At 38.0% G+C, this 26,452-nt stretch overlaps 2 protein-coding genes across 2 annotated transcripts in view; one reads left to right on the top strand and one right to left on the bottom strand.

The window, feature by feature from the left end:
* BMP2K (BMP2 inducible kinase) overlaps window positions 1–26,452 on the bottom strand; it is a 110,768-nt gene that overhangs the window by 12,893 nt on the left and 71,423 nt on the right. Inside the window, exons 11-14 of the mRNA XM_044681607.1 lie at window positions 24,760–24,941; window positions 10,940–11,038; window positions 9,843–10,027; window positions 4,547–4,701 (exon numbers count right to left, since the gene is read on the bottom strand). Of these exons, the coding sequence (XP_044537542.1) occupies window positions 4,547–4,701; window positions 9,843–10,027; window positions 10,940–11,038; window positions 24,760–24,941 (621 nt within the window). The remainder of the gene's footprint in view (window positions 1–4,546; window positions 4,702–9,842; window positions 10,028–10,939; window positions 11,039–24,759; window positions 24,942–26,452) is intronic.
* Window positions 1–26,452, top strand: part of PAQR3 (progestin and adipoQ receptor family member 3) — an 83,621-nt gene that overhangs the window by 37,059 nt on the left and 20,110 nt on the right. The window lies entirely within an intron of this gene.

Genomic DNA, 26,452 nt, shown 5'->3' with positions numbered 1-26,452 from the left:
TCTGCCTATCAGGACTTGAATTCTCAAAAGGGAAAATTTCATTTTGTTCCTAATTTTATGGAATATTATATGTGTGTGTGTGTATGTACACACACATATATCTATACATATATATATAAAATATAATTTTATATAAGCACAATCCAACACATAAATCCAAGAGTCATTGAAAACATTTTTTAATCTGAATACCCTATTCTATCACACTGTACCCAGCTGGGTTCAATCCTAAGAACTCACTGATTTCCAAAGTAACAGGAGTGGCAGAGGAGAGTGAGAGGAGGATCCCTCCCAAACCCCATCTCCCAGTCCTGCCTCTCTGTCAGGTTACCTTCCTACTGTCCCAACCAACTCAGGAATGAGCAGCAAGGACTTGTGAAGTCTCTCAAAACTGGCCTATGATTTAATGGGATGGACCTATTTTCAGGGTTGAAGGCTACTTGGGAAGCAATAAGTTCATTTTAAATGGTACTTATGTGCTTTTCCCCTTAGTAGCATGCTAGTTTATGAAAAAGCAATGGTAGTATCTCAAAGTGATATTTCATGATAAAACAAATGGCTTTCCAGCTATATACAAAACTACATGACCAAATACAAAGGTAACTTGCTTTGTACAATAAATATTTCCTAAGACGTGCAAAGGTTAAATTTTTGTAAATTAAATCTCATTTTTTTGGTAACAAAATTCCTAAGATGCTTTAGTTTCATGTCTTATTGATCTAAGCTCCTAATAATTTTGCTTTTTTTCTCCTGCTATCACATGCTTCTCTCTGGTCCTCTAACTAGTATTCTAAAAACAACTGGAAAGCACCAGGAGTTTTATTTCCTTTAAATGAAAAGAAACCTTCAATTAGCAATTAAGGTAACTTACTTCTATTGCAAAATGTCAATTCATCTCTCTATCCATTTGTCTGTTTTCACAATTCTAGTTTTACATACTGAATTCTCTCATAATATAGTAAAAACTATAATTTTTATTAGAACAGAAATGACAGATCTTGTCACTATCCTCCCCAACCAGAGATCCTTTACTCAAGAGTTTGTGTTGGCAAACAAAAACAACAACTTCTTTTCAAGATTTTTAATTTATGCAAGAGACTACACAAATACAATAAATTACAGATATTAAGATCAATGTGTTCCATAATGCCTGGATAACTAAAAATTAAAGTCAATTTTGATAGTCTACATATTTGACCTAAGTATTTAAATTAGAATATAACTAATCAATACAGCTATAAATAATAAATACGATCTGCCTTTTTCAGCTCTTTTAAATCTTCAAATTTTTTAAATTAAAGAGTACCAAGTTTCAATATGGAAAAAAAAACTTTAGTTATAACTGACATTTAAAATTTTTAGCATATGCTCTATACCATTGCGTGGCAGTAACAGAAATTAGTCATGCATAAAACTTTCACACTGAAAGTCCTTTCAAAAATAACCAGAGATAAGCATGTACTTGTATATATTCCATTTTTTTATTTCTGTAGAAAACGCAATCATGTAATTAAATAATTTTTTTCAAATAACAAGCACATGTACTTTTAATTAACCAAATTGACTCTTTACACAGTGTGTCTGATTACAAAAGATTTAACAATTAAAACCCTAATTTTCTACCAACAAGTAAAAACACACTCTTGTTTCTCAGTAATATTTGCTGCCACACATACAAGTCTTAAGTTCAAAAGAAATTATTTCCAAAGCATCTATCTGGTCCTTTTGTGATAATTAATGTATTTATTATTTATCTTTGGTTTCTATTAAAATTCACTTATTCTAAGTCTTTGAAAATAAAGGCAATGAAAAACACAGGCTCTAATTTTAAAAAGTGGTGAGATAAATTCAATTATTTTGAACTCAAGTAAGCCCAGATCAAATGCTATACAGCCTACAATTCGATTTTCCTAAATTAAGCCAGAAACAAAAAGCAATGACAAATCCAGCAAAGTGTAAGAATGTCAAACCACACATAATCCAGTATATTACCTTGAAACATCAGTAAGACTAGCTATCATTGCACTTAAGTATGTTACAATGCTGATATCCTAGAATACTATTACAAATTTAGAAAAGTTTTCCATACACTGGAAAAATAGTGCACTATTTTTTTCAGGTAATATGGTATTTCTAAGATAAAAAGATTACATGTTGCTCCTTTAATGAATTAAAATTTACATATAGGGTCAGAACTAATAATTAGCTGATTCTTACATTTTTATAGAATTCACCAGTGGAAAATTATGCACAGAATAATTGAGTTCTATGATTTTTTAAACAGTATTTTGAAAAAAAAGTATTGATAAATACAACTGTATAAAGAACTTAAATACTTAAATCTTTTAATGCATCCTAATTTATTCTAGCATTTTGTATTTGTTAGGAGGATCAGAAGAAAGTATGATCAACTACCAATTTTCAGTTGAACAGCTTATATCTATTAATCCTGAGGGAAAGAATAACACACACATAAAATCATTATACCCTTTGATTTTGAGTAAGGTAGAGGAGGCAGCTTGGCAGATTACCCATCAGTAATTATCTAATATATCAAATGGAAAGAAAATAGGACTAAAATACTGCAGAGTGAAGTTCATACATAAACTTTTTAGATAATGGAAAAAAAAAATTTTGGAACAGACCTGTGATTTCATCTATGCAGGGGGGACATGACAGAGTTGGAGGCAAGAAGCCTGGGTATCAATTCAAGCTCACACATGTCCTGCTGGGTTCTAGGCAATATGGACAATATAATTGTACCTCCCTGTTTTGCAATTAATATTATCAACAGAAATGTTCAAGAGCAAATTGACTGGGGCAGCGATAAAGTACCAAGTCTGAAGTCAGGAGGATCTGAGTTCAAATGAAACTTCAGACACTCCCTAGCTGTGTGACCCTGGGCAAATCATTTAACTCTGATTGCTTAGTCTTTATCACTCATCTCCTTTAGAATTGATACCAAGACAGAAGGTAAAGGGTTTTTTTGGTTTTTTTGGGGTTTTTTTAAGGCAAATTGACCACTAAGCTGCAAAACACTTGCCAAAACAAAAAAAAAAAAACAAAAAAAAACCACAAAATCCAATTTTGAGATGTTTAAAACTATTCTCAGGATGCCAGAAATAAATATTCTAATTTGGTCTTTTTTTCCTTTTTTAAAACAATTCTAAAATTCAATCTAATTACTTAATTTTTTTACCCAAAAAGCAAGGGTTTATTTTCCTTAAAACATGGTAAAATGGTAAAGTATGAGCAGCACTATTTGCCTTTGGAAAGCCAAGGAACTAAGTAGGGTTTTTATACTGTGAAAAGTTTTGTTTTATTTTATTTTAAACTATAAACCTCATTCTTGGTTCAAACATCTTTAAGACTATAGTTTGCCAACCCTGTTCTAAAGAATCCTCACTTGTTATGGGGTTATACACCTTGTTAAAAATGCTTACTATGCCAATTTTTTAACCCAAAAATTCAAAAGCATAGCACAGTTGCATGGTATTGGTTTAGCCAAAGTAGTTTAAGAAAATCATTTTGCTAGACAGAAATCATTTTCTCAACTGCATTTTTCTGGTTATATTCTATGTTTTTAACCAAGTAACCAGAAAGTAATACAACAAATTTTAATACCAATCTGTTCATTTTTAGATGATTATTTGGCCTAGCAATTTTTGGTATACCTATCTAACACAATGAAGCAAGTCACTTAGCTTGGAATTATGCTGTGAGAAACAAATGACCAAAAGAAATGACTAAAAACTAGAGACTATAATCTTATTCTTTTTGGTAGGAAGATACCCATCTGTCCTAAAAGAGCAAGAAAAATAAAGTCATGGAAGAGGATTATGTTTCCTTTGCAACCTATTCAGCCAAATATTTTCCTTCCATCTCTGTCCTACCTCTCTCCCCAAAAAGAAACTTGCCTAAAATAGTATGAGTGTATGCATTTATACATGTATAATGATACATGTATGTGGTGAAGTCTAAAAATATTGGAAATGATTGTAAGTAAAAACATTGAGATATCTGACTCGTAGAAGAAAGGAGTTTATTTAACTCTTTGCATGGTAGAACAATAAAGCAGCCCTTACAAGCAGTCACCATCAAAAGAACATTACAAAACATTAACATAATGTAGTAGACCATATTTTCTTTCAGGCATTTTCAAAGGGCATTTCAGAACCAGCCTCCTCCTCCCCCAGAGAATCTCCTAGCCAGATGTACAATAAAAGAGACTGGTAAATGATTAATAATGCAAGCAATTAATTTTTCTCCTAGTATCTGTTTCCAAACTTAGATAGCCTCATTTTAACAGTGAATTTATATATGGTACTTAAGAGTTAAGAGAGTAATATAATTTTCTGCCATCTGCTACCAAACAGTTGATTTTGGGACACAGCACGCCTTGCTAATGGACTCAAGGGAGAGAAGGTGGACCTAAGACTGCCCTCAAATGCTTCAAAAGAATTTCCCAGACATGCCCACAGACCAACAGGCCCAACTAGAGCACTCCTTTACTGTGAAGCCAAATAAGCCTTCAAGCGTCCCTTACTTGATCTCAGAAGGTCAAATTCTCTGTCCAAGAGTTCCTCTTCTGTTAGTTTAGAGAAATTGTCCTCTCCAAATGGATTCCAGCCCGACATGTCAGGTGGGTTATTCATGTTTTGATTTGGGAAAGTAGTGGCTGCCTCTGCATCAGGAACTGATCTATGGAATTGATTAGGCAAGAGGAAAGGAAAATTAGAAGCTCTAAATGTACATGCCCCTATCATTTACATTTTAAAGTTAAAACATTACCAAGTCTTCAGTCTTATATTGACTACACACAGACAGAATAAGGAGGGACAGGGGCCCTCCAGGATACTGCCCCCGGCACAAATTTGTGGTAGGGGAATGGACAATCTCCCTCCTCCCCCCACTGCAGTTGGATGTGTTATAGCCAAAAAAGCTTATAGAAATATTATAGCTTATAGGAATATTATAGCTTATAGGAATGTTACAGCTTATAAGAATATTATAGCCAAAAAGCTAAACTTGGCAATTAAGCAAGGGGGTTTTGGATAACGTCATGCCCGGCTCGAGCAGGGCAGTTATCTCTGGCTGACAGCCCCAGGGCCACAACTCCTCCCCTAGACAGAATAGCCTTGAAGATTCCTAGACAGAACAGCCTTGAAGATTAAGAATCATATCCTGTGGCACCTGGAAACATCCCTACTCCCACTGTCTAGCTATTAGCTAACCCTAAGACAAAGGCACCTATATCCTAGAAACATATATATTCCCTCTTCTGAATGCACCACTCGGGATTCTCTTTGCTGAGTTCCCCCAACGCGCACTGGCAATAAAGCTTTCTCCTGCTTTGATTGCATGGTCTTGTGTGTTCCTCTGGAGGCCACCCATTTTGAACCCTAACATATGGGGGCTCGTCCAGGATGGTGTGCGACCCCCTGGGGACCACTGAGACAGAGAAAGCTCTCTCCTAGGTTTCATGATGACTTCCAGAGGTGAGCAGTGAATGGTGTGTGAATGGTGTGTGACTGTATTTGATGGGGAAACTGAGGACTCCCAATAGGCATACGACTCAGTGAATGATTCCTGCTTCGGATTTATAGGGGCCGTCCTACGTCAAGCCTTGGGGCCCATTCCGTTCTGGGACGAGGGGGGGGACCACCCCCCCCCCCGCGGCTTTGTGTCCGAATTTCCACCTGTTTCTGAGAGTGGGCTGGTGGACTACGCGGTTCCTCACCTCCAGCATGGGGCAGGCCAGAAACACTGGGAAGCGATTCAGTTAGAGGGAAGGGGAATATGGGGGGGAAAAAAAAATCTGGATCGTAACTTTAAGGGATTAGGAGTCCCTTTGAGCCCCTCTCCCAGCGTGAGGGTGAGGGGAAGTCGCTCCCCGGTGTGAGGGAGAGCGCAGGAAAGTCTCTCTCGGTGTAAGAGAGAGAGCAGGTCACTCCCTCAGCGAGAGAGGGAGGGAAGGTCAGGGTTTGATTCCCTGGGGGGAAACAGTTCCAGGAAGCCAGGGTTATTCTGGTGGAATTTTCCCAGAGAAGTCCCGTGACGGACGCGTCATGGGCAGCAGAAGGACGCCGGGTCTTTTTGGATGAAGCCTGAGCAGGCTCCATCCCCGATTCAAACTTTATTTGGATCCACAAAGAAAATCTTTTGTTTTTCGTTCTATTTGTCTGTCTGTTGTGTTGTCCTTTTTCTATGTTTTGTTGATTGGTCAAAGATGGGCCAGAGTCACTCAACCCCCCTGGACTTGGTCCTAAGTCATTATTCAGATTTCAAAACCCGTGCACATGCATTAGGCTTGTCAGTAAGAAAGGGGAAGTTGCAGACCTTTTGTAATTCGGAATGGCCTGCCTTTGGAGTTGGATGGCCCAGTGGTGGGACATGGCAACAGTCTGTTATTTCTGCAGTTCTGGGTAGGGTTTTACTCCGGAGTAAGGAGGGGCACCCAAACCAAATACCGTACATTTTAACCTGGCAGGATTTGGTCTTGGATCCCCTGTCTTGGCTTTGCTTGATTTTGGAAGGGTGTAATGCCAGCAAGGACACAGTCACACCCTCTCAGGCCCTGGTTACCCAGCTCCAAAAGGCCAGCTCCAGTCCAGATAAGAGTTTGGAGCCCCCCCCCCGTTCTGCCCACCCCAGATGACCCTCTTCCAGATCCCCCGGTGCTCCCTCTACCGTACGCACCAGAAGTTCCACCACCTGCCCTTTATCCCCAGCTGCCTCCACAAGATGTGGGTAATGAGGCAGTGCCAGTAGCCCCTCTGGCGGACTTCTCCTCTCCCCCTGCCCACCACACTCGGGGACGAGACCAACGGGACCACCGTGCCTTTATTCCTGATACCACCGCCCTCCCAGTCCACACGGTTGGCCCTATGGTCCCAGAGGTCCCCTAATTCATCAGTACTGGCTGGGTCTGTGTCTTTAGTGTTATTTCAGTCCTTATCAAAAGCCAGGGCAAGTCAACCAGGTGCTTGCTGGTTTCCCAGGCTTCAAGGCTAATTCAGAGGGAAAACTACAAACATTCTTTCCTTTCCCCCTATCTACATTGCTAATCTTCCCTTACTAGAGAAACTCTCAGGCAGCAGACTTAACATCTGAATAGGAGGGGATTTGAAAGTTCAAAGAAAAGCAGCCAGCCTAAGAATAGCTCAATTTCAACCCCCACTAGAAACAGATAGAAGTTTGGTTAGGTGCTGCAAGAAGCATTTGTTACATCACAGCCAAAAGAGAGACAGGTAAGATCAATCGGAGTGTAAAGCACAGGGAAAGTTAGGGGGCTAGGAAGTCAGCTCAGCCAGTCAGATGGCTGATCGCTGTACCCGAGTACCCTCAGTAAAAGGGACAGTGTGCTGCAACTGTTTTACTGAGTTTTCTCACTGCAAATATTTCTTTTTAAGCATGGATCCTAAAGAACTGATTTTTCCTCTTTCTTCCTTTGGATGGGCCCCCAAGGAAGTGAAAAAGAGAAAAATTCAGAGCAAAAAAGGGAGATTTTAATCCACAATTGGAAGCATTTTCACTTCAAATTTGATTTGATTGAAGATTGCTAATGATGTTGATGTAGTACAATGTAATTTTATTTATTGTGATAACTGTCAGTCAAATGTGAAATATTAACCAGATTTTATTGAGAAAAAAAAAGAAAAAACTCATGGTTAGAAGTTTGTTCAGCTTTGGTTTCACTGAATTGAGAATTGTCTAAATGTGACTAATAGCCAGTCTGACACAAAGAGGGAATGTTTATTCTATGAGGTCAGAAATTGTGCTGGCTACTTTGTAAATGTGAAAGTCATTCAGAAAAAGCTATAATGGTGAACTTATTCTAGAATTTAGATTTGGGATTTTTCAAAATGAGATGTTCTTTTAATGTATGTGCTGTCAGAACTAACAACAAGTAATCATATGACACACAAGAAGTTATATTTAATAATACAGGTACTGAAATTTGGAAACGGTGGAATTTCTAAACAGTGTTATATTTGATTAGGGTTGTATGAACTGTTTTTTAAAAAAAATGTGTACAATGTATAAGAGGGAACTTGTGATTTAGAGATTAACATATATTTGGACTCGAATTGCTAGAAAGTAATGATGAATGAATACAGAATATGTATGCAATTGGACTATAAAGAGAAGTAAGTTTTCCACCTGAAGAGGTTAAGGTTGTATGATATGCAAACTGTATGAAATTAACAAGAGAAAAATTTAACCAACCTAAGGAGCTAATAGGATTTAATGCAATTAAATATAGTACCTTTCCTCTTTTTGCAATAATGGTGATAAAGGAGGAGAAGCCAGAAGAAATAAGAGTAATTGATAAAGAAATGATAGGTGTGAATCAGAATAATATTGATGAAATTTAATGAGTTATGTAAGCAATGCTTTGAGGTAAAGGGAAGCTAAACTGGAGGTTATATTCTGTTTTAAACAGAGATCTGAAAGGAATAAGAGTAAAAAGCTTTGAAATTCAGTTGTTTACATACTGAAAGGTTACTAAAGGACTTAAAGTTGTTTAGCAGTTGTGGAGTTCAAACTGAACTTTGTTGAAAATAATTTATTATGAAGATTTTGGTACATGCTAAATTTTAAATTTTAAGGTGATCTCACTTGGTGAAGAGAGAAATACTTTTAATTGTTCCACTTTGATACTTAGGAACTGATATAGCAACACAGTACATAAGTGGGATTTTAAAGAATTTAAAGATGAGTATATTTTAATTATATACTTCAGAGGGTTTAAGGAGATGTTCAAGCAAGTAAAAATTGATAGAGAAGTCATGGATATCTTATGGTGAGCCCCTGAGCTGGGGAGGAGGGAGGACTCCAGGCTTACAAGTGTGAAAGGTTTATTGCTAAGATGGGATCCGTGGCCAGTGGGATAGCATGGGTGGAGCGGCCCTGGGGGGTTGTCCTCCACAGCACGGCATGGCAGCATGAGTGAAGCACCTATCAGGGGTTACCCCCATGCCCCCTTTTCAAAAGTGTGGACATGACTCCTTACACTTGGGTGTTTGGTGAGTGAGGGGTCTGTCTGGGATCCTTGGGGTTTAGGTTATCACACTGTGGCCAGAGGTGTATCTCTTTTGTTACAGGGGAAAGGGAGTTTCCCTGTCCATAGCCTGCCTGAGTTAAGGGGTGCAGAGTCCTTGCCATTTCTGCATAATGCTCATGCTACTCTCAAGAAGACTGTTTTCCTCCTTATTTATCTTTCCATCATAAGAGGTTAAACAAAATATAATAGGTTTAAGTGTTTACATTGATCAAAAATGTTTTTTTGGGTCTAAACTGATCATAAATGGTTTTCATCTCAGTGTATGATAAGCAGCCTGCTTGTCAAAAGGCTTGCTTTAAGGTTGTAGTGCTTAAAAGGTTTTAATTGGAAATAGACCCTGTAATACTACATGCTTTATGATATTCCTTTAAATGTGACTTTTATGTAAATTCTTGCTAAAACATGTGCTTTAAGTGTTGTTTGAATGTAAGCAAGGTGAAATTAAGAAGATCACCTATAACTTAAGATGGAAAAACAAGCCTATTTTTTAACTATTGGAAAACTTCTTTACTTTTATTTTCTTAAGGTGATGGGTTTTTCCACTTTCTTTTTAAAATCCTTTAGTTTGCATTAGTACACGAGTCACTTATTTAAGCCTTGAATGCCAAAGAAGTGATAGAATTAGTACTTAAGAAACAAGGAAGCTTAAAATAAAGGGGAAATAGAAATATTTATGAGATTCATATTCACTGTAGAAATTGCTTTATGTCACTCAGTAGGAGTAATATTTGTAGGTTACCTCAAAAAAAAAACTTTCTATGAGGAAAATACTTGCCTATTGGCACTGTAAGAAGAGTCTATTATGGCTCCAACCTGGGAAGGAAGAGATGATGGGCAGGAAACTAAAGCTGATGAGAACTCTTGGGGGGAAGTGAGATATTCAGGTGACTGTTGCTGCTGAGGCTGCTGCTGCTGTGCAAACATCTGCTGCTGTAAGAAAGTCTGCTGATACTGCTGCATCTGAAATGAGGAAACATCATCACAGACAAAATACTCCACAAGCCATTCAAATTCCTAAGTAGCAACAGCTTGTCATCTCATTACACTCTCCACTACTGCTGGCCGCTGGATCACAGCCTAAATGCCACACTGACTAACCCAGGAAATCAAGAACCTGCTATGACAAGTTGTATTTGGTGAAGGCCTATTATTAAGGAGTCTCAAGGTGGAATCTGTCTGTCATTGGAAGCCTGGAGCCCTTCAACATAACAAAGCCAAACAATAAGAAAAGGGAATAATTGCCTCATATAGGGAAGAGTTGGGAAATATCAGAGTATTCTCTGAAACAAAGACATTTTCCTTTGTGCTGGTACCAAAGAATTCCAGGAATTCAACTAAGATATGAAGTTCATACTCAGATATGAAGGAATCTCTTAAGTATGGTCCTTTGTAAGAAAAGTGCAATTATATTTGGCTTATTGGTTACCTCATATGCGAGCGTCAAGCTTAGATAAATCAAATTTTAGGAAATTTTAGGTGGTTATTTTTTCATTTTGGGAAAAGCATGTTTGCCAAGCAACTACTCTAAATTTGTTAAGAAGAAATCTACAGGGGGCAGCTGGGTAGCTCAGTGGATTGAGAGCCAGGCCTAGAGACAGGAGGTCCTAGGTTCAAATCCAGCCTCAGACACTTCCCAGGTGTGTGACCCTGGGCAAGTCACTTGACCCCCATTGCCTACCCTTACCAATCTTCCACCTATAAGTCAATACACAGAAGTTAAGGGTTTAAAATTAAAAAAAAAAGAAGAAGAAGAAGAAGAAGAAGAAATCTACAGTGATTTCTAAAATCTTTATTTACACCTTTCAATAAGTATACAACAATTCCAATGCATCACATTTATCAGGAAGATTCAAGAAAGCACCAACCACTTACCAGTGCAGGGTACTGGGATGCAGATGATTGCTGTTGATACAGTGACTGCATTAAAAATTGTTGTTGCACTATCTGCTGCTGTTGCACTGCCTGCTGATACTAGAGGGCAAATACAAGCAAAAACAACTAATCAATGTTTCCAAATCAATCCCTCAACCAGCATTTATTAGCACCTTGTCAGAAACTGTGCTAGGAGCTGAGCATACAGTAACAAAATAACAACAGCTAGCATTTGTACAGAGCTTTAAGGGTTGCAAAGCATATTATGCATGTTCTCATTTGGCCTTCAACAACCCTGTAAGGTAGGAGCTACTATTATTCCCACTGCACATGAGGAAATAGAGGTAGGCAGAGGTAAAGTGGAGTACCCAAGGTCATACTGCTAGTGTCTGTGGTAGGACTTGAACTCAAGTCTCCCTGACCCCGAGTGCAGCACTATCAATAGTATTCCATATGGGAAACACATGTACACTTATAGGAAAACAGAGGTTTTAGACTGGTGACTTAGGGAGCTATCACAGAAGAGGAATCATTCTACTAATATAGGTAACCACCTTCTCTGCAACCTATAGTTTTATGTTATAGTTTTAACTTTAGTATAGAGAAAACTAAGTAACTGCTATAGAGTAAGAGACTTGGTCAGAGTGCCAGCGGCATGTGCCAGAGGCTGAATGTTGCTCTTCTGAGGATCAAGGCTGGTTCTCTCCCCACTTCATCAGGTTGCCTTACAGCAGAATATCACAGAGTATAGCTGAGAGGAGTACAGTGGAGTTAGAACTGATCAGAAACTGGATTTGAGTTCTGACTTTGCCACTTATTACAGACAAGTCACTCAAATCTTTTGGGGCCTAAATTTACCCATATATAAAACAAGGAGTTTGTCTTCTGGCTATATAAAGGAAAACCCTTAAAGTCCTTCTTGCTCTACTTCTATATTCAAATCAGGGAACTCCTACACCACAAGATTAAGATTTCAAAATATCCAAATACTGAAGTTGTAAGATTTAAATCTGAACCATGAGTATTTGTATATGCAAAAATATATTTGTATATATATCTGAAATTACATGATTATATCTAACATTATCAAAATATTAAAAATAAGGAGCAAATTAAGAATGAATTGAACTTTTTTGTCGAGATTTGTTTATATATATTTTGAGCAAAAGCCTCAAACTTTTGAAACAAAACAAATAGTCTCAAATATAGATGAGGCAAAAGCAGCCTCACAACTACTCTCTTTCTACTAAACCCAGGCCTGTGATAAAAGCAGATTTTACTAAAGTCCCTACAAGGTATACTAGACTAGATTTTCACTAATAATTTAACTGCCTTAATAGATCAGCGTACTAAGGATCAGTTTACTGACTTACCTTCCTTGTCACTTAAATACAAAAGGCCCGGCATTCCTCCAATGTAACACATTTATGACAAAACCTACTACCATGGCAAATGTGGAAGCAGGGGACCTGGGCCCAACTGAATCAATGCTATATACCTAATTTGTTGAAATTCTTTCCCTATTACTGATCACCTAAAATACCAAAACAGCCAGGACTACAAGGGGAGAGGACTCTTCCTCAGGTTTTAGACTGTTAAAGAGTTTTCTTAATCTCTCCCTTTTTCTTTTTAAGAGGCAAAGGAGTAAAAAGATTTCTGAGTAAGAGCCCTGCTGTGCAGGCTGCCAGTTGATGACAGTTAGGAGGGTGTGGCTGAGAGTTGGGAGGTGAGTTGTAGGCAGTTTGTAGGCTTTTGTCTCTGGGTCCCCTAGGGAGAGGAAGAGCAGTTTCTGGCTCCATTCTCTCTCTGAGACTGGCAGTTTTTGACTAACCAACAGTTGTGGACAGAGAAAACCAATTTAAGGTCTTAATAGCCTTATTGATTATTGATCAGCTTAGGTAGTTAGTAAGATAGTGGTTAAATTATTAGATAGTCAGAGGAGAGTAGGTGGGTCCTACCCTGGCAGAAGACATTGCCCTCAAAGGCAGCTAGATTTAGAGTTTTTTAGAAATTTTAGTTAGGATTGGGATCTTGGGGATAGGTATAAGAATTCTCTCACTTTCTTCCTTTCTATTTCCTATCCAAACTTCCCTCAAAATAAACTGTTTTGTGTTTTACCAAACTACTCTCCTGACTTTTATTCAAATTCCTACTCCAAAATTTAACCCTTCACAAGACTGATTATTAACAGCCTGACCAGAAGCAAAATGGGAATACTTCACTACTCAATCAACTGTATCCTCAATAAGATCCCTTATCTACTATGAACATTCTTTCCCCACTGTGGTCCAGTAAACCTCAATGACCATGGGTATAGAGAAATAGATGATATGTCCATCAAGTGTGCAGATGACACAAAGCTATGAATGCCAATTTACACAACAGATGGGAAGCAAGATCCAAAAGGACCTAGAACAATAGGTTACATCAAGCAAGATGAATTTCACTAGGGTTAAAAGTAAAGTTTGGAATCTGGGTACCAAAAAAAGACAATTTCCCGAGTATAAAATGGAGGAGGCATGGATAGAAAACAGTTCTGAAATGGAATTGCAAATTGCAATAGTAAACTCCATATCTGTGGAGAGTGATATGCTAGTCAAAAACAGTAATGCAATCTTGTGCTCCACTGAGCAGTACAGCTTCTAAGAATCAAAAAGTGGAGGTCTCACTGTACTCACAGAACATAGCTAGAATACTGGAGCTTTGGTTTAAGAAAGACATTAGTAAGTTAGAGAGTGTCTACAGGAAATTAATAAGTACAGCGAGTGGCTTTATATCCACATCATAGGCAAATAGACTAAAGGAACCTGACATGTTTAGAGAAGTTTCATGCAGAGTAAAGATTGGAATTCTTATATCTAGTCCCAAAGGCCAGAACCAAGAGCAATAGAAGGAAATATTAAAAAGGTAAATTTAGGCTGGAAGACAGGAAAAACTTGTTAACAGAACTGTCTGAAGGTAGAGAATAGGTTGTGTCAAGAGGTAGTGTGCTTCCCTTTTAGAGGCTAGACAAGACACAGGATGAGGTTACCTTCCTATTCCCAGACTTTGTTGAGACCCTTAGGCACTTGAAAGAATAGTGTTTGAACTTCCCAGGGCCCCAGAACACTTCCCAAAATCAAAGACATGGCTAAATGTGCCAAATACCACCCAGCTGGTCTGCTGAGGAGAACAAACACAGAGTGCAGAGCAATTGATTCCCCAGCTTTGGTACACAGGTGTGGTCCAGGGCTGAAGCCTCTGGCACTTAAGGATAGAAAGTGTTAGTTAGACCACAAACATTTATTTAAGTGCCTACTACATGCTAAGTGCTGGGAATACAAAGAAAGACAAAAAGCAAACAGTCCCTGCTCTCCGCACTCCAAGCCTAATGGGGGTAGACAACATCAAACAGCTCTGTACAAATAAGAGAGGGAGAATTCTTGGAAAATGGCGGCTTAGACACAGCAAAACTCCAGACCTCTGAAATCCTTCCATACCAATAAAAAACAAAGTGCTTTGAGGGGACAAAAAAATCAAATCTAACAATAGGACAGAGCTGGGGGATTCTCCTGCTGGACTCAGCTCAAGTGGTACTCCAAAAAAAAAAAAAAAAAATGCATGAATTCCTGAACTGTTGGGTTTGAGGGTAAGGAAGAAGGAAGATCCCAAGACCCCCTCCACCATGTGCTGTGCCAAGTCTTCAGCGGTTCCTGGAAACTGGGCAGGCAAGGGCTTTAGTTCAGAGGGAATTCCTTGCTGACACAGCTGTGCCAGGCTCAGGGTGTTGAACACAGATGACAGGGAGGCAGCTAGAGGAGAAACGCAGAGAGGGCAAGCTAGTTGCAACCAAAATGCTCCATCTTGCACAGCCCCCCACCCCCTTTTCCTCAAGGTTTTGGTCTCAGGGCACATCCAGTTCTACAGATCAATTCTACTCTGGCTTAATCTCATCAACAGGCAGATAAGAAGTCTTCAGAGGGTAGGGAAGCTCCAACACCCTTCCCCCACAGACTGCAGGGAAAGGAGCTACAAACTTCTGTTGCCAGCTGGGGAAGATCTTGCCTGAGAGTTCATTAAAACCATCAGCTTAACCTAATCAATCAGCAGAGCAGAGAAAAAGCCACTTCAGGACATACTAGCTCAAACCCACAGATCCAGCAAACAAAGGAGCAAGATTACAGACTATTACATGGGGGGAAAGAAGGAAAAAATATGAGTAAATAACAGAAAAAGAAAAAAGAAATTACAATCAAGAGCTTCTATCCAGGTAATGAACAAAGAGCAAATGAAACAGGAGAACCAAAGAACTCCAAACAAAAACACAGAAACTCCAGCAAATTGGACACAGGCTTTGGAAGAACTCAAACTACAATTAAGAGAGGCTGAAGACAATAGGAAAAAGGAAATACATGCATGAACTAAAACAAAAAAATAGTGTCTTGAAAGTCAAAATTAACCAGCCTGAAAATGAAGCAAAGAAGGTGAAAGATGATCTACAAAGAAAATCAGACCAGAAGGAGAAGGATGACCAGAAAGCCAGGGATGAAATTCAGTCTTTAAAAATTAGAATCCAACAATCAGAAGCAAATGACTTCACAGGGCAGCAAGAATCTATAAAACAAAATCAAAAGAATGAAAAATTGGAGGAAAATATGAAGCATCTCATTGACAGAACCTCAGATCTTGAAAACAGTTCAATTTAAGATATTTAAGAATTTAATAAGATATTTAAGAATTTATAATTTAAGAATTATTGGACTACCAGAAGATCATGACAAAAGAAAAAGCCATCATCCTATAGGAAACTATCCAAGAAAACTACCCCGACATTCTTAAACAAGAGGGAAAAGTAGAGATTGAAAGAATCCATAGATCACCTCCTACATTTAATCCACAATTGAATATTATAGCCAAATTCAAGAACTACTGGACCAAGGAAAAAATATTACAAGTGTAATGCAGGGTTGCAGCAAAAGCTCTTGCTTTTGCAAACCAACTGTAGCAGCCCTGACAGTTGGAAAGTAATAGAATGTTGAACCAGCCAAGGTGCTGGGCTCATGGGAAAACCATTAGACCTGGTCTATAAATATCCCTGGAATACCAACTGAAGGGCACTTTGGGCTTAGCCTGATTTCCCTGGGACTCTCCCTTGACCTCTCCATTGATAACCTGCTATTTCCCTGGATTTCCACACTGGGCCCTGGGAGGAAAGGTGATTTTGGTGGGTGAAGATCATGGGAATTAGCTTTTCTAGACAGACAGGACAACCTAAATCAAGCCATCCCCTTATCTGGTGATCTGATAAATCCCTTTTCCTTCAGAGCAGTGATACTATCCCTGACTGAGGGAGCCGGCCTCCCTTAGGCTGACTCCCTCTTCTGTGACCCTCTCCAGCATTAGCTTCTGCCTAGGAGCAGTTAGAAAACCCTAATCCCTGTTTTCCCTCAGCTTATACTCTGGCATTAATAAACCCCTTTGGTATTCACACAAAGAGTTTCTGATGAATCTTGGTATCATCAGGCTGAAGGCTGAAGAAGGAAAGGAATATCCTTTATTTATTGAGGGTAAACCTCAGCATCCATCTTGAGCAGGAAGTGGCTAGCAGCCCCTTCCTGTAAGGTTTCAGTTTTCACTGGCAGGGAGGGGCCTCTTGTCTCCTCCTTCAAGGGACCTTAGAAACTATCAAGAGAAGCTCTTCAGCAAGACTCAAAACCATCTCTAGCTGAACCAGTTCTTCTTATATCATTGAGATAGTCTCCCTGCCTGAAAGACCCAGCCTATTCCTCCCAATACCCTCAAGTACTTAGCCTCTGTGATTAGCCTGCTTCATTAGTCCTTCCTATATTCCCTCATTTATTCCAACATCATCATATCTACTTTTCCTTAACACAAGCTGCTAAGCAGTCATCATTCAGATACCATGGAACCACAGTTAGGATAACACAGGATCTGGCTGCATCTATTCTGAAGAACCAGAAGGTATGGAATATGATATTCCGGAAAGCAAAGGAACTGGGTCTACAACCAAGAATCAACTATCCTGAAAAACTTACTATATTTTTGCTGAGGAAAGTATGGTCATTTAATAAAATTAAAGATTTCTAAGCATTCATGAAGAAAAAAACAGACTTAAACAGAAAATTTGATGTCCAGTCACAGAATTCAAGAGAATCACCAAACGGTAAAGAGGAAAATATTAAGAGAAATGGGAAAAGAGACAAAATGGAGTAAATTTCTATTCCATGAAAAAGCATGTGGTAGGAACAGGTGAGAAGACCAATATACTGAAAAGGTAAAGAGGTTGGAGACAGGTAATACTTAATTCTTGCATGCATTGAAATCAACTCAAAGGGGGAAGAACAATCAGATCCATTGGGGCATAGAAATGATTTCTGCTCTATAGAGAAGTAGAATGTTAACAAACAGACTAGTGGGGAGAGAAGCAATACTAGGGAGCGAGAGTGTGGGAGGGCAGCTTAAAAAGATCCTAAAGAAAAATGAGAAGGGAATAAAAAGGGATAGGAGGGCAAAGGGAAGTAAAATAGGGGAGGGGATTAGTGGGACTGATTAAAAACAAAATACTGGTGTAGAAAGAAATAGTGAAAGAAGGGCAGGACAAGGAGAGGGAATCAAAAATCAAAAAACACAGTTGATAATCATATCTCTGAAAGTGAATGGGATGAACTCACCCAAAAATGGAAGGAAATAGCAGAGTGGATGACAAACTAAAATCCGACCATATATTGTCTACAAGAAACACACATGAGGCAGGTAGACACACACAGGGTAAAGGTAAAAGGCTGGAGCAAAATCTATTGGGCTATTAGGCAGCATTGGAGGTATGTGGAATAGTAAAACCATACTAGTGGGAGATCTACATATTCCTCTTTCAGATCTAGATAAATCAAACCAAAAATTAAATAAGAAAGAGGTAAGAGAGATGAATGGAGTCCTAGAAAAATTAGATTTAATAGATATGTAGAGAAAAATAAATAGGAACAAAAAGAAATACACCTTCTTTTCAGCTGCACATGGTACATTCACAAAGATTGACCATGTAATAGGGCATAGAAACATTGGAAACAAATCCAAAAGATCAGAAATAATAAATGTAACCTTCTCAGATCATAATGCAATAAAAATAATAATTAGTAAAGGCACCTGGACAGGCAAATCAAAAAGTAATTGGAAATTAAATAATATGATTCTCCAAAGCCAGCTAGTCAAAGAAGAAATCATAGAAACAATCAACAATTTCATTGAAGAGAATGACAATGAAGAGACATCCTACCAAACTCTGTGGGATGCAGCCAAGGCAGTACTCAGTGGGAAATTTATAGCCTTGAATGCATATATAAACATATTAGGGAGGGCAGAGATTAATGAACTTGGCATGCAGCTTAAAAAATTAGAAAGCGGGCAAACTAAAAATCCCCAGATGAAAACTAAATTAGAAATACTAAAAATCAAGGGAGAAATTAATAAAATCGAAAGTAAAAGAACTTTTGAATTAATAAATAAGACTAGAAGCTGGTATTTTGAAAAATAGATAAAACAGACAAAGTACTGGTCAATCTAATAAAAAAAAGAAATAGAATACTTGAATAATCTCATATCAGAAAGAGAAATTGAACAAGCCATCAAAGAACTCCCTAAGAAAAAATCCCCAGGACCAGATGGATTCACAAGTGAATTCTATCAAACCTTCAAAGAACAACTAATCCCAATACTATACAAACTATTTGACATAATAAGCAAAGAAGGAGTTCTACCAAATTTCTTTTATGACACTAATATGGTATTGATCCCACAGCCAGGTAGAACAGAAACAGAGAAAAAACTACACACCAATCTCTTTAATGAATACAGATACAAAAATCTTAAATAGAATATTAGCAAAAACACTCCAACAAGTGATCATGAGGGCTATTTATTATGATCAAGTGGGATTTATACCAGGAATGCAAAGGTGGGTCAATATTAGGAAAACCATTCACATAACTGACCATATCAACAAGCAAAGAAACAAAAATCACATGATTATCTCAACAGATGCAGAAAAAGCCTTTGACAAACTACAACACCCATTCCTATTGAAAACACTAGAAAGTATAGGAATAGAAGGGCCTTTCCTAAAAATAATAAACAGTATATATCTTAAACCATCAACAAGCATCATCTGCAACAGGAATAAATTAGAAGCATTCCCAATAAGATCAAGAGTAAAACAAGGATGCCCATTGTCACCTCTATTATTTAACACTGTTCTATAAACACTAGCAGTAGCAATTAGAGAGAAAGAAATTGAAATTATTAAAATGGGCAATGAAGAGACCAAGGTATCACTCTTTGTAGATCATATGATGGTCTACTTAAAAAATTCTAGAGAATCAAGTAAAAAGCAAAGTTGCAGGATACAAAATAAATGCACATAAATCATCAGCATTTCTATATGTTTCCAACACATAACAGAAGGAAGAGGAAGAAAAGGAAATGCCATTTAAAATCACCCTAGACAACATAAAATACTTAGGACTCTATCTGCCAAGAAAAACACAGGAATTATACAAACACAACTACAGAACACTTTCCAAACAATTAAAACTAGATCTAAACAATTGGAAAAACATTAATTATTCATGGGTAGGACGAGCTAACATAATAATAACGACCATCCTATCCAAATTGATTTACTTATTTGTACCATACCTATCAACCTGCCAAGAAAATTTTTTACTGAATCAGAAAAAAAGTATAACAAAGTTCATTTGAAAGGACAAAAGATCAAGAATATCAAAGGAAATAATGAAAAAAATGTGAAGGAGGATGGCCTAGCAGTACCAGATCTTAAACTGTACTATAAAGAAGTGGTCATTGAAACAATCCGGTACTGGATAAGAGACAGAAGGGAGGATGTAAAAGTGAAATTTGGGAAATGTATCAAACTACATTTCCCGTGGTCCAACGGTTTTCCGTTTCCGGTTTTTGGGCTTGGGAAGGCTTACGTCTTGATGCAGGGAAGGGTTTAAATCTCCTGGGTTAGGAGGAAGTGGTCTCTTTGCTAGTAGGGTCTTGGACAGCAGATTTGGGAGGTAGAGACAGGAAACAAAATGGAGGCGGCAGTTTTGAATGCTTACAAGCGCGTGGTCTGATAACTTTATCTATCAACATGGCTTTAATTAAAATACTAATATATATACAAGCCTTTATCATTTTTCATATTTATAAGGATTAGTGGAATAGACTTGGGGTAAGTGACATCAGCAAGACAGTGTATGATAAACCCAAAGAGCCAAAGATTTTAGGGGCAAAAATTGCTGGGAAAATTGGACTCTAGATCAACATCTCACACCCTACACCAAGATAAATTCAGAATGGGTGAATGACATCTGGGTTAGGGGTGAAGGCAGGAAGGTAGGAAGGTAAGATGTATGGGAGAAAGGAGAAAGGAAGGTAGAGGAAGTGAAAGGAAGGTAGTAGTCCCCAGCCCCGGCAAGGGAAAATTGATCAGAGCCCTTCAGGGGTTCCAATAAATGATCAGAGAGCAACTTTAGGGTTTTGAATAGCTAGGCTTTATTTAAATTAGGAAAGGGAAGGTCTAGGGAAAACTAGGAGATAGGAAGAAAGGAAAAAAGGAGCCAAGAGAGAGATCAGGGTCTCAGGAGTTGTGAAGAAGTTTACTAAATTATTATTTAGGAGACCTAGCACGAAGGGCTGGAGAATTCTAAATGGAATGGGGGAAGCAGGAAGTGTGTCCCTCTCTCTGAGATGGACTCCATGATGGTTGGGACAAGTTGTAACTGATCCTGGGAGACCACAGAGGAAGTGGAGTTTGCACCCAGATTTCTTGATATCCAGAAGGAAGACTGTCATCTATTTGTGGGAGATTTTGGTAGAGACTATTAATCCCAACCTGAGTTGCAGGTAAACTTGGGCAGGGTTAGCTCCCAGAATCTACCCATCTGAAGAAGTACAGATAGTGGTCCTGGAAGAGCTGCAACATCGCTAGAGTGTGTCAGGAATCTGCTGTGACAATACCCACTTCAGGCCTGCTATTCTTTGGGCCCTGTCTTGCTTTTCAGTTCAGTGTATATAAGTCCCTCCCCTGACCCTGTGGTTTGCCCATAGTATGGAAGTATAGAAACCCCCTATTCCCATTTTTTAGACCATAGTTCCCTTAATTAAATTTGTTACAAAATGACTCTTGTCATTTGCTTGCTAGTTTTCACAGGCCCCTTGTCTAGTCGGGCAGGGTGACAGGCCTGTCACTTCTGTCAACAGTCTTTTCCCTTAACAGCTCAACCCAGTTTTCCCTATCTTGTTTGGTCCCACCTTTTCTCATTCCTATCTCCTACTCGCCCTTCTGAATCCACATATAATATTTAAGTTATCTCCCCTGGTTTTCCCCATAAGACAGGGTAGAGAGCAGAGCTTCCAGGGGAGAGATAAAAGGAGCCAAACTTTCTCTTTTATACTTTCCCTGACATTTCCCACAAAGGAAGTCAGAAGTGTCAGGGGAAGTTGTAGCAGAAACAGTCCTGGGAGACATAGTCTTCCAGGGCTTATAATAATTCCAAATGACACACATCAATATAAAGAAAGAAACTATAAGTAAATTAGGAGAATGCAGATTAGTATACTTATCAGATCTCTGGGAAAGGAAAGATTTTAAAACCAAGCAAGAGTTTGAAAAAAATTACAAAAGGTAAAATAAATAATTTTGATTACATTAAATTAAAAAGGTTTTGTACAAACAAAACCAACACTACCAAAATTAGAAGGGAAGCAACAAAATGGGGAAAAAATCTTTATAACAAAAAATTCTGACAGAGATCTAATTACTCAAATATATTAGGAGCTAAATCGATTGTACAAAAAAATCAAGCCATTCTCCAAATGATAAATGGGCAAGGGACATGAATAGGCAATTTTCAGATAAAGAAATCAAAACTATCAATAAACACATGAAAATGTGTTCTAAATCTCTTATAATTAGAGAAATACAAATCAAAACAACTCTGAGGTACCACCTCATACCTAGCAGATTAGCTAACATGACAGCAAAGGAAAGTAATAAATGTTGGAGAGGATGTGGCAAAATTGGGACATTAATGATTGCTGGCGGTGTTGTGAACTGATTCAACCATTCTGGATGGCAATTTAGAACTATGCCCAAAGGGCGCTAAAAGACTGCCTGCCCTTTGATCCAGCCATATCACTGATGGGTTTATACCCCAAAGAGATCATAGGGGAAAAGACTTGTACAAAAATATTTAAAGCCATGCTCTTTGTGGTGGCAAAAAATTGGAAAATGAAGGGATGTCCTTCAATTGGGGAATGGCTGAACAAATTGTGGTATCTGTTGGTGATGGAATACTATTGTACTCAAAGGAATAAGGAACTGGAGGAATTTCATGTGGGGAATGACCTCTAGGAATTGGTGCAGATTGAAAGGAGCAGAACCAGGAGAACATTATACACAGAGACGATGGATCCACTGTGGTGCAATCAAACGTAATGGACTTCTCTACTAGCAGCAATGCAATGATCCAGAACAATTTTGAGGAACTTATGAGAAAGAACACTATCCACATTCAGAGGAAGAACTGTGGGAGTAGAAACACAGAAGAAAAACAACTGAACATATGGGTTGTTGGGGATATGTTTTGTAATTTAGACTCTAAATGACACCCCAGTGGATATATATGGATATAGGTCTTGATCAGTGATACATGTAAAACCCAGTGGAATTGCGTGTTGGCTCTGGGAAGGGGGATGGGAGGTAGAACATGAATCATGTAACCATGGAAAAATTTTCTAAAGAATTAAAAAACAACAAAACAAATATGAGACATACAGGAGCAATCAGGGGCAATCTTGGGATATGTTAAAATTAAGGCTAGAGGGATTTCCGGCTCATCTGAGCAGACAAGTCATTTTCTCCAATGGCACCAACTTCTCAAACTTCTCCAAAACATAAATTATGCACCAAAAGTAAAGATAAATATGAAGCCTCTAAAGGGGAAACACTTTGCTATCATTACCATCCTAATGGAGGGCAAAGAAGGAAATTCTGGCTGTTGGACTGGTGTAAAAAGGAAATTGAAAAAAAACCATCTAAAAGTGTATATATTTCTATGGACAAGGGAAATGTATCAAAACTACATTTCCCGTGATCCAACATGGTCCAACTGGTTTCCGTTTCCGACGTCTTGACGCAGGGGAGCGCTTAAATCTCGTGGGTTAGGAGGGAGTGGCTCTCTTTTGCCAGTAAGCTCTCTTCTTTGGCGAGTAGGCGCTTGGCTAGGAGGCAGTATGGAGGCGGCAGTTTTGAATGCTTACAAGCGCGTGGTCTAATGATTTTATCTATCAACATGGCTTTAATTAAAATACTAATATATATTATTATACCAGCATCTATCATTTTTAATATTTACAATTGGGAATATTCAGTGGGTAGTGGTATATTAGTTGATACCAAGGTATCAACATGCCTCAGAACAGGGAACACGAACATGATATGGATTAGTGATTTGGCTGAAAATGTCTTCATCTGCACCTTGGTCCCTTCCTGGTGCTGTTCCTGATCTTCATCACTGATTTCACTGTGAACTGCCTCTTACCTATCAAGTCTCTCTTTCCAACCTCATCCCCAAAACAGGCCGAGCTATAAGTTCATCCCTTCTTAAAGAGGGAAGAGATAGCCTAAGATTTCTCATTCTTGTTCTCCTTCATATTCAGTTATCCCTTTGGGGGAAATTGCATTACTTGGAAGTTTTTCTGTTTTTGTTTCTCCATTAGCCTGGCAATGCTCTTCCTCAAGTGCTACCTGAGATAGTTTTCTCTTATCTCTAAGGTCAGGATTGTTCAGCCCTAAAGCTTAAAGTAGCGAAAAGCACTAAGGACCTTGACGGCAAGTATGTGACAGAATTAACATCTGTTCATGTCTTTTCCACACAGGCCCACTCTAATTTTTCTCTAAAAAGCAACAAAACCATCCTAGAGACTTAAAGGGTTTGGGAACCAAAGCACAAATCATACACTTTTTGAATATTTTTTCAATGCTACCAAGTAAACCTTTTTAAAAATATGTTAGATGTTCAACAAGTGTCTCATTTCATTCTATCCTGAACCAAAGACTGGCCTTAGTCAGATCTGGACAGAACAAAATCATTAAAAGTACCTTCTTCCTTTTTTCTCCCATATTTGAAAAGCAGAATGAGCAGAAAAAAGTATCATCTGCCCTGACAACCATCCCATTTCCTTCTGTGCCTCTAGTGCTATGTTCTGCATGGTCCTTGGGTCATTTGCTATTTTGCCCACTTCCAGTTCATACAGACAAAAGTCAGAGCCTTTTTTTTTTTTTTTTGCAAGAGGAGAATCTAAAACAGAATTACTAGCATACAGCCTCATAGACACAATCAGCTTTCATATTTTTTTGATAATGATTACAACTCCACCAAACTAGTATATTATTTTCACTAGGACTCAGTGTTCTAAGTAAAGCAAAGGATAAGAAGGTATTTCTATGGACACACCACTTGAGTTTTCTCCCCAAAGTAAGCACATCTTCTAGTTTGCTAAGATATATTTCTATTAATAAGATGAAACAAGGTTCTTTATAAAAATCAGAGGGCTTATGAGTAGAAGAAATGTCTATTATGTCCCTCATTCCAGAAAGATAATCTCTTAACATCAAAGTTCTGCAAATGCAAATCTCCTTTGAGATATTAAATTACTAAAGACTGACCAGCAACTGGACAGGCAACTAACTGTTCTGAGCAAAATAAACCAACTTCATGATACACGCAAAAATCCTAACATAAGAAATCTATTACCTGCTGAATATATGCATCCTGCAATAACTGCTGGTGCTGGTAATGGAGAGGGTGATGTACAGGATGAAGTTGCTGCAATCTCCAATCGCCCTGCTGTAACTGTTGGAGCACTCTATGTTGCTGGGGAGGCTGCTGACCCTGAGTCAACACCATCTCTTGACTGTTTCCAAGTCTCAATGTTCCTAAAATATATTTCCAAAGGCATTTGTTAACTTGTTTCAAATTTACATGGTCCCTCCACCTAGCCTCCACTCCTCATTCTGTGCAATTCTTGTCCTTACCTTTACACAAATTCACTTTCCCCTAAAGTCCCATTTATTGTAGCTACCACTAAAGATTTCTTCCACAATGACAAAAATTGATAGTCAATGGAGAGACTACTCAACTCGGCTATGTCTCTAAACTCACTATTTTCCTGATTTAAGTATTAAAACAATTTTCACACCCACATGCTATCAAACTGTATGCCTCACTAAGACCTCTTCACAGCTTGAGATAAATGTCGAACTAAAATGACCTTTGAGGATTTTCCCAAATTCAAACAACAACCAGTGAACTTCTTCACTTAAAAAACAAACCAACAAAAAAAAACTCATTTAGCCAGGAACTTTGGTCTGAGATTTTTTAAGAAAATGAGACTGCTACTTAGTAGAATTTACAATGTTTCTAGAACTTCTGGCTCAATTTTACATTTCTATAGAATCTTTCTACTGGTTCAGAAATAAAAGGAAAGACTTAAACCAAAGCCCAACTCATTTCAAAAATATAGTTATATATTTTAAAAGTGAAAAGATGCTAGAGTGTATATATACATATATATTTTTCCTAAAGTTCCTTTTCAAATAAGACAAAAAGGAAGAAAATTAGAGAAAATCCAATTTCAAAGTAGTAGTTTTTAAAAGATTTGTTCTGAAATTCATTATGTAGCCTTGGTAACCATAAAACTCAGAATCTCTCTTGATCAAAACCAAAAGAATATGAATGCTAAAATATTAATTTAATTCATAATCCTGAAACATTTCCCTTAAATTAATCTCAAGAGAAACTCAAGTATAATTTCAAATAACAAAAAGTCAGCTGAAAATCACTATTTTACTACCTCCTAGTTATCCTCTTTGGAAGACAGTTTTTAGATTCATAAATACAAAGCTACTGGAGCATTTAAAAGTGACTCACAAGGGACACGATATTTTAAAGCCTCCTCTTATTAGGTATTTTATATCTACAAAATGGTCATGATCCCCTAAATTGCCTTCTTTATCTACTTCCCTCAAAGAACAATACCAATGTTCATATAATTTCAAATTACTAGTGTTAATAGAAATAAATAACTGCATAAGAAATAGTTTTTCAAAAGGCAACAAGTTATTTCAGTTACAAAATATCAGTAAATATGCTCAGGAAAATAGCTGTAGGCACTGTGTAATACATACAGATATACTGTCTTCATCATGCATTTGCCACTTTCCTCAATCAAGCACTAGGAAGGAAGTTAAGGGCAATAAGAGAGGGGGAGCAAAGCTAAGGGAAATATGAAAGATGCTAATGCTTGCATAATACTATTAATACTAAAAGAGGAAAATACCTCAGCCATAACCTAATTCTCAGGGAAGTCTGCAGCACTAAATCTAATATCTAAATTAGTAAGGATAAAAAAGATTTCATTAAGCCATTGCACAAGTGACTATAAATT

This window comes from Gracilinanus agilis, chromosome 6, assembly GCF_016433145.1.
Source record: "Gracilinanus agilis isolate LMUSP501 chromosome 6, AgileGrace, whole genome shotgun sequence".
Lineage (NCBI taxonomy): Eukaryota > Metazoa > Chordata > Mammalia > Didelphimorphia > Didelphidae > Gracilinanus > Gracilinanus agilis.
This window is presented reverse-complemented; position numbering and strand designations above follow the sequence as displayed.